This window comes from Apodemus sylvaticus, chromosome 7, assembly GCF_947179515.1.
Source record: "Apodemus sylvaticus chromosome 7, mApoSyl1.1, whole genome shotgun sequence".
Lineage (NCBI taxonomy): Eukaryota > Metazoa > Chordata > Mammalia > Rodentia > Muridae > Apodemus > Apodemus sylvaticus.
The window spans coordinates 62,931,438-62,940,139 of record NC_067478.1 but is presented as its reverse complement, the minus strand read 5'-3'; the positions used below and the strand labels follow the sequence as shown (position 1 = coordinate 62,940,139).

General features: G+C 48.4%; 1 protein-coding gene across 2 annotated transcripts in view; it reads right to left on the bottom strand.

Annotated features, from left to right (window-relative positions):
- The window catches only part of Snx1 (sorting nexin 1), a 38,101-nt gene continuing 29,399 nt past the window's right edge, over positions 1–8,702 (bottom strand). For both annotated transcript variants that reach the window (XM_052187974.1, XM_052187972.1), the window contains exons 8-15: positions 8,559–8,634; positions 6,799–6,912; positions 6,512–6,605; positions 5,450–5,655; positions 2,832–2,975; positions 1,723–1,803; positions 1,018–1,089; positions 1–435 (exon numbers count right to left, since the gene is read on the bottom strand). In XM_052187974.1, the coding sequence (XP_052043934.1) occupies positions 385–435; positions 1,018–1,089; positions 1,723–1,803; positions 2,832–2,975; positions 5,450–5,655; positions 6,512–6,605; positions 6,799–6,912; positions 8,559–8,634 (838 nt within the window). In that variant the 3' untranslated portion in view covers positions 1–384. The remainder of the gene's footprint in view (positions 436–1,017; positions 1,090–1,722; positions 1,804–2,831; positions 2,976–5,449; positions 5,656–6,511; positions 6,606–6,798; positions 6,913–8,558; positions 8,635–8,702) is intronic.

The window sequence follows — 8,702 nt, the reverse complement described above, 5'->3', positions numbered from 1 at the left end:
TGATTTTCAAATATTTTATTACATAATCTTTCATGGTACCATCAGGAGTAACAGAAAACGTTATTCCCAGTTCCTAAACCACATCCTGAAAAATATACATTTGTATTTATATATTTATATCAACACTCCACCCCTAACCTATTAATTCCACCACCTATTGTAGGTCTTTTGCTTAAGCAGGAAACTATTCTCTTAGGTAAGAAAATATATGTGGAAGCTAAATGAAATGTTGGTTAGGGTAACTGGGAACAGTTTGTCTGTGGGGTGTAGTAGGAGGGCTAAGTCCAGCCAAGGCAGGGCATCAGGTGGGGTCCATCAGGTGAGGGAGAAGGACAGTGTATAAAAAGGCAGCATCACGAAGGTAGCTCTGGTATCCTTGGTTCCTCAGGAGATGGCCTTTGCCTCAGGAAGGAAGGCTTCCCAGTATTTTGCCAGCTGCAAAGAAGTGGGGAGACAGTAAGCAAGTGCTCCACCTAGTGGCCGAGCAGAGCCTGCCACCAGAGAGGAAGGCGTGCCGGGCAGATGCAGAAGCCATACTCTTCCTCCTCCCTCTAGACTTAAGGAGGCATCAGTTTCATTCCCACGTTCAAAGGCAGTCTCTGTTTGCACCTCATAATGGTGCCATTATTCCACTGATTGGTTAGAACCTCAGAAACCAGAGGGGCAGATGGTACCACAGGTGTGCACTCAGAAGATAAGATGCCACATTAGCAGTGAAAGAAGAGATGAAAGTCCCTGAAAATAAACTGTAGACAGAGGGCAGCAGTGGGAGAGATGGCTCAGTGGAAAGAGGGCAACAGAGTTCCCCTGACTGAGACGGAGCACGAAAGGCCTGTTTTCAATCATCAACTGCAGGAGAACCAGTACCCCCACATCTAGTTTCCAAAGTCCCAAATAGACAGCTGTCATTTAGACAATGAGCTAATAGACAGGTCACATGCCAAAAGGTGAGCAGTACCACTTCATGTCATGGTGAATTCAGGAAATGCAGGGCCAGAGCTATGCATAATTACATACCTGCTGCTGGGAATGTAGGAGTGTCTCCAGGTACTTGATCACATGGTTTTTGAAGTCCTTGGATTTCTCTTTCTATAGGAGACAGGATCAACACTGACTGCCCAGTCAGTGTTCCTTCCCATTTGGGGATGGTGGGTTAACTGCTGACCAAGGTCAAGCACAGACTTGGAAAGTAGAGCCAGTAGCTTTAATAGCTACAGTTTCCAGCCAAACAGCCTCTGACAAAGCTCTACAAGCTTTCTTAGAGGGCAAGGGTGGTGGAGGAGAAAGGACCACAGCAGCTCCTGGCTTTGCTTTGTGCCTAATTGTGTTGGTCTGCCAGTAAATGTAAGATAGCCACATGCCCCAGAAACCGGCACATAGTGCAGACCCTCAGGAACACACAGAGTGCAGACACTCAGGTACACACAGAGTGCAGATACTCAGGAACACAGAGTGCAGACACTCAGGTACACACAGAGTGCAGACACTCAGGAATACACAGAGTGCAGACACTCAGGAACACACAGAGTGCAGACACTCAGGAACACACAGAGTGCAGACACTCAGGAACACACAGAGTGCAGACACTCAGGAACACACAGAGTGAAGATACTCAGGAACACACAGAGTGCAGATACTCGGGTACACACAGAGTGCAGACACTGAGGTACACACAGAGTGCAGACACTCAGGAACATACACAAAGCATGGGTTCTAGCTCACCTCAAATCGTGTCACTTCCTTTCGGACAACTGTTGAAATCCTTTCAAAGTCCCTTTCATACTGAGTCACCCGAGATTCCCACTAGAAAGAGGAGAGAGAGCTTGCTTAAGGTCTCGGATGGAGTTCAGGAGCACAGTGCTTTAGTGTGTGACAGAGACTGGGTTTGAGTTCCAGCACCACAAACCAAAAGGTGTGTGAGGTGGGCAGTGCCACTTAATATCATGGTGCCAATCTACAGGAAACCTCTCTGGGCCCTAATATCTTCTGCCCCTCTGGGAAGGATGAGATACCTAAGGGATTCACATTGTATATCACAGCCCAGCAGGCAAAGGGAAAAGATTACCTTGTATCTCTGGCCAAGCCTAGCCTTTGAGAAAACTAACACTATAGCAGACTCTGATTCAGGAACTCAGAAATACAGCACAAAGCACAATCAAACCTTAACTTATGTGTTTCCTGGAGAGGCATGTCTGAACCACTGACTTAGGTAGCTTCTAGAAGATTCATGCAAGGAGCTAGAGTTTTAACTTTTTTTTTTTTATTTGTTTTATGTATGTGAGTACACTCTTGATGTCTTCAGACACACCAGAAGAGGGCACGGGATCCCATTATAGATGGATGTGAGCCACCATGTGGTTGCTAGGAATTGAACTCAGGACTCCTGGAAGAGCAGTCAGTGATCTTAACTGCTGAGCCATCTCTGCAGCCTGAGGAGCTAGAGTTACCCCAGGGATTAAGAACACTCATTGGCTACTCTTCCCGAGGATACAGGTTCAAATCCCAGTCCACACATGGTGGCTCACAAGTTCCTAGGTATTCAATACCCTCTCTGGCCTTATCAGGTACCAGGCATGCACATGGTGCACCGACAGACATGCAGGCAAAACATCCATAAACATGAAAATAAAATAATTTAAAAATAATAAAGACTGGAGGCCTCAAGGCTGCCCTGAAGTCATTCCCACAGGCCTGCTGAGCATCCCTGGCCCTTTAATTAGCTCTCTTGCCTATTCTGGGCTCCAAAGCATCTGGTCATGGTAAGGATGGGAGCCGCGTTCCCTGAGGAACCAGCAATATACTCACTGGGCTCGCTCTGGTGGACAACTCACCTCCGTAATCTCATCCTTAGCCTGCTGCAGCTTGTCGGGCTTGTTGGCCCACAGCAGCCGAGCCTCAGACTCCCGCTTCTTCTGCAGCATGGCCTGAGCATCCTGCCAGCGCTGCCAAGTCTTCATGCGCTGGTCGAAGGCAGCCTATGGGGGAGGGCAGTTGGGAGGAGCACAGCCAGCTCTTGAGTAATCCTGGCTGGCTCTGCTTTAGAAGGAGGATCCCCCAGCAGCTGCGCCAGGGAAGCAAGGGCAGGTGCTGCAGCCACTGTTAGCTGAGGCATTTAGTGTCTACAAGCACAAGCTTGGGTCGGGCCCTCTTCAAGCTTCCAGGGGGCCAGCGCCATGCTACTCCCGGGCTGGGTGACTGGAGTACAGAGGGTGGCCTGATGCCCAAACCTGACACTAATAAGGTCTCCTAACTGCCTACCTCAACCAAGTCAGACCAGGAGTCTGCGCGCTTTCCCTGAGTCTGCCCTGTGTGAGGAGCTATGAATACCGTGGGAGTGGAACACATGGTCCTTCTCTCAGGAACTTATCTCCTGAGAAAGTCATCTTTTACTAGCAAGTACAGTAGCTGGTTACAGGCATGCAGAGTACTGGGAAAACAGGCAGGCACCACAATGAAACGTAACCACCTTGCTCGGCTCCACAGCTCTAACTCTACAGCAAGGAAGCAGCCTTTCGAGCTGATACAAACAGGCGTGGTAACAGAATGTTTTTTTTCCTTTCCTTCCTGACAAGGTCTCAGGTAGGCTAGGCAGGCTTGATTTCATTGTATAGCTGAGGATGACCTTGAACCCCTGAACCTCTTGCCCCAAACTCTCAAGTGCTGGCATTACTGGCATGAGTCACCACACTGGCAGCTTAAGGAGACTTTACATAAACACTTAAATGGCCACAAGCTATGTACTGACCTCACCTCACCTCACCCACCCACTCACTCACTCACCTGCTCTAGGCTACCACGGCTGGAAGAAGCTCTCCAAAGGTCATTACTGGCTTCCTGTTTCTAGTCTTGGAACAGAAGCTGCGCCTTCAGAGAAGGATAATTGCTGGCCATGCCACCTGCACTCTGGGCTTCAGAGGCAGGCAGTCCACAGCAAGGCGCGCCTGCGCGGCAGCTGGGGCCAGGCTTCTGGCCCTGTTTGTTTGTTCCCTAGATGTGTGCTGGGCTTCCTCAGCTTCTAGAAGGAGAGTGCCGGGCCACTGAAGCCACTTCCCTAGACCTCCTGCTGCTCCGCTGCTCCTGCTCCTTCCATTTTTCAAGGCTTTCTTATGTGTCCAAGGAACTGACTATGTAGCACAGGCTGGCCTAGAATTTTCCAAGATCCTCTTGCCTTAGCCTCCCAGCTGCTGGGATCACTGGCTTGTGTTTCCAACCCTGGCTCCTGAAATTTCTTAGCACCTTAATGTCAAAAGTTCAGGTACAGGGTGAGTCCACCTCTAAAAAAAAGGCTTAAACCAATCCCACTGGGTTAACAGGGCTTCAGGGACGGACACAAGAAACTTTTGCTCATTTCTCCATTCCACCGCTCGCTCATGACATGAGGGCCGCACGGGCTTGCTGAGAAGAGAATGCTCACAGCCCACTGCTCTCAGGTGCTGCTCCAGCCCGTGGAGAACAAGGCGGAGCTTCTCGTTACCCTGTTCACAAAGGCTCACCCTGCCTAGAGTCATTTCCAAAAGCTGTGCTCTCTAGGGAACCCCTGCCCACCAAACAATGCTCTTCACAGAAAGCTTTCCCCAGACAGAACCCTTCCCCCATGGTTTTCTAGCCTGAGCAGTCTAACTGGTTCCCCTCCTCAGGCTAGCTTTCTTATCTCTCTGGAATTAGCAGGACAAGGGACATCTCCCAGGCTTCATTTAGTAGCTGTGACTGTTCGGAAGTGAGAAGCCAGGGGGAGCTCAGCTCTCCACAGTGGGAGATGCGCTGAGGATGAGGAGTAGGTGAGGCTCATGCACCCTGATACCGTGCAGAATCAGGTCCTCACAGTGCAAGTGCCAGGTTCCTCTTGGTTTCTTTCTCCCTTTATCAAGGAGGCCATGCAAGAGCTAAAACTGCCCAGTCAAGCTTCTTTAACTAATAAGAAAGCTCTGGAACCAGACCACCCTGGTCACCAGGGGACGTGAGGTATTTGACCTGAGGGGCAGCGTGCAGTGTTGCTGCCAGTGTGGTTAGCACAGCACAAGGAAGGAGGGCCTGGTGAAAGCTCTCTCAGCACACTCCTCCATGCAACACCTAGCCAGTTCTGTCATTACCTGACTGCTCACACTGGAAAGACAAGTGGAAGCCAGCAAGAGCTCTTATCAGGGCAGAGACCAAAGGGCTGCAGTCACTGCTCCAGGGGCCAAGCAGCAGTCTGTAATAAGCCTTGCTTGGAGAGAGGTGCACAGAGAACACTGTCTGTCCTCAACAGGAATGGGCCAACTTGGAAATCCAAGAGTGGGCTGCTGTGGCCTCAGAACAGCTAGGGGTAACTGGCTAGTTTAAGTGGGTTGCTGGGTCCTCAGGGTCCTTTCAAGAGTAGACTTACAACCAGTCCTAAGCTAAACTGAGATGAACTTTTCTCAGGAAGTGAAGAGTAGAAGAGAGCTGGGGGAAAGGAAGTGAGGCTTACTCGGACAATGGCCAGGAGGCGAATATAGTCACTCAGGAGTTCAGCAAGGAGGAAGAAGTCATTGTTGGCCTGTTCCTGGTGGAGCTGCTCAATCTTTTCTTCCACCTCAGCCAGTTGGGAGAGTGCTCGAGACAGTGCTGTGTTGTCCTCGGAGCTCCCAAGCATGGCTAGACTCTTGGCAAACAGGGCTGTGTTTAGCGCTAGTTCTGGAAGGAGGCAAACACAGCAGAGGCTTCTGATCTCTCATGAAAGGAGAAAGGCGCCTGGTGATTCTGGCCCCTCCATATCTGACAGCTAAGGACTCTGCAACCCAGTCTGCAAGCTCAGCATGAAGGGACATGGCCTCAGTTGGTCACAGGATTGGGAAGGAAATGCTTTGCTGTCTACATATGACTAAGTCTGGCTGCCTGAAGGAAGAAGCCTCAGCATTCTTGGAGAGTCAACTCCTACCTAGCTCATGTCACCAGCCAAGTTAGGAGTGGCTCTGGTATTTGTGTTGGAGCTCATGAACTGTCACCTATATGTCACACACACAGACTCTCCCACTTTCTACAGCAGAGCAAACTTTCTGCATGGGGCCAGTCAGTACCTTGGGCTCTGCAGACCACGCACTGTCTCTGAAGCATACTCTTCTCATAGCAGCAGGGTCCAAGCCAAATCTGTCCTTTCAGCCATGTCATAGCTTACCAGCCCTTACCCTGGCCTCACGCTAATGGTCTTTTAGGTTTCTTGCTAGCAGTGTGTTTACCACATACAGCTTCCCTGCATCCATGTTTTGCTAGTATGAGCATTTAAAAGAAGCAACGATGTGGATGGAAGCCTCCAACTCCCATCAAGAGAAGCAGCGAGTACGCAGGCAGGTTCCCTCCACCCACCACCCACGGTGGTTTAAGGCATGTTTCCTGCCAGGAGAGCGGGGCGTATCTTGCTTATCAGAACATCATGCAACAGGTGGGCTGACAATTTCAGCGTGGATGGCTAAGAACAGCAAGGCTCTCATCTCCAGCCCACTGAGGACACCGATTTCCCCCAGTGCAGGTGTGTGTCTGAGCAAGCGGTTACCTTTCCTATGGTTGACTAGAGTCTCCACCACAGCGTGCAGCTTCCGGAGGCGCTGCTCCTCACACTCTACCTCCTGGAGCTTCTCCTCGAACCACTGGAAACACACAGCCCAGAGCTGGCTTGAACAGGTTCAACAAAGCGCAGGGAGCTGCCTTTCTTTAGCAGCTTTTACCAAGGGTTGGTTTGTTTGTTTGTTTTTCTTTTTGTTTGTTTGTTTTAATTGAAAAGAAAGTAATCCCAGAAATTGCAAGACTTCTCAGGGCATCTGAGAGACATGGGCTACTCACAATGTCTGATTCATTCATCTTGATGGTCATTTTGCTGACTGCATCTGTAGCTTTGTTGAACATCTTAAGGAGACCAGCACCACTCAAAGCCTGCGTACCCACAGCTCGAGGCAGCTACAAGAACAAGGCGGATGCAGGTTATCTGCTGCCCCTTTAGGTTCAGAAGGATTTGTATCCATCATGGCATGCCCAAAACTTGTCAGCAAGTTACTTGACTAGAGACTGCTGCATTCTAAGGCAGTTACAGGAATCTAAGACTAGTAAATGAGAAGCGAAACCAAAGCACCATGGCAGAAACAATCAATCAAATTTTCAGCTTTTGATATTATTCATAAAAGAGCTCAGAGAGAGTGTTATGTGGCCAGGTGGCCCCATGTCAAGACTGTATGCCTATGCAAGTATGACCTACTTAAGTACCAAGCATTTCTTTACATTTTTTTTTGACATTAAAATCATTTTGTGTGTACACATGGGCCACAGCACACACACAGAGGTCAGAGGCCAACTCTGTGGAGTTGGTCCTTTCCTCCTACCTTTCCAAGGTAACTTTACTTCTAGTTCAGGTCATCAGGAATTCAGAGCAAGGACCTTCCCCTGCAGAGGACTGCATTCCTTGGTTAAAGTTAAAGGCTCCTGCGGGGTGTGGTGGCACACACCTTTAATCCCAGCACAGCCAAGGCCAGGTAGAGAGGCCAAATCTCAAAAGCAAAAGTCAGGGGTCCCTGCACAGAGGGGCCCACAGCTTTGAGAGTCTGCCCAGTGATCGAAAGTCTTAAGCATAGGAGCTATCTTAAGGGTTTTAGGTGTTCAGAATGTCATGTCTTTCTCAAGTTGAGACCATTTTGCTCCAAAGGCACATATGACAATATCTGGAGATGATATGAGTTGTCACATGCAGGGAGGGAGAACTGCTGGCATCTCGTGGGCAGAGCCAAACATCTTTCAGCATAGCACAGCCCCCACATAAAGGATTACCCAGACCAAAGTATCTTCAAAAACAAACCCTGCTCTAGGGTTACTGAGTGAAGAAGGATGGATTAGAAATATCCAGAAGTGGAATGAAAGGACTTAAGGCTTTGTTAAAAAAAAAAATCTCATTTTGGAGGGAAAAATAATCTCATTACAATAATTCCATTTTCATTACAGTAACAAAAGCATAAACAGTCTTGCCACATGCCTGACTTCATTGCAATTTTCTAAGATTCTATTTTTCTCCAGTCATGTGCCTTCTGCTTCAGGGAATCCTCGCTATTGGATGCTTCTTATACCCTTATCACTTTGTGTGAATGGTCAACATAGATGTTTGTTGTGTGGATATATTTTATTTAGATCTTCAGTTACTAGCAACTGGGGTGTCTCCAATTTTTCACAATTATGAATAGCCTATGCATAGTCTAAAAAAAGGAAGTCCACCTCAACCAATCCTTTTGCTATATGGTGAGTCTGTGGTCTGTGGTAGCTGGTTTCTAATTAATGCCCCTCAACTTTCTAGCACAAAATACACATTCAGTTTGAACCAATTAGTAACTTATGAAAGGCCTGCCGAGACCCTGCCAAACAGAGCACTCTGTTCCACAAGACGCCAGCAGGTCACCATTAGACCACACAGAGCTGCTTTCACTTGGAGCAGTAGAAATACTGTCTTTCTTGGGGTCACACAAACTCAGTGACTACAGTGTTTGAGTATTTGCCAAATGAACCAGTTTCATTTCACTCAGGGTAGTGAGAGGTGATGAAGTGGAGCTATGTGAAATACCAACCTCTTCTTTTTCCAAAAACTCCCTGACATCTGGGTCCTGTAACATGGTAGGATGATTCACAATTCTTTGAAGGTACCTAAAGGGTAAAAATCATCAACTGGTTAGGACTCTGTTCCCCTGGTTTGTTTTGTTTTGTTTTGAGAT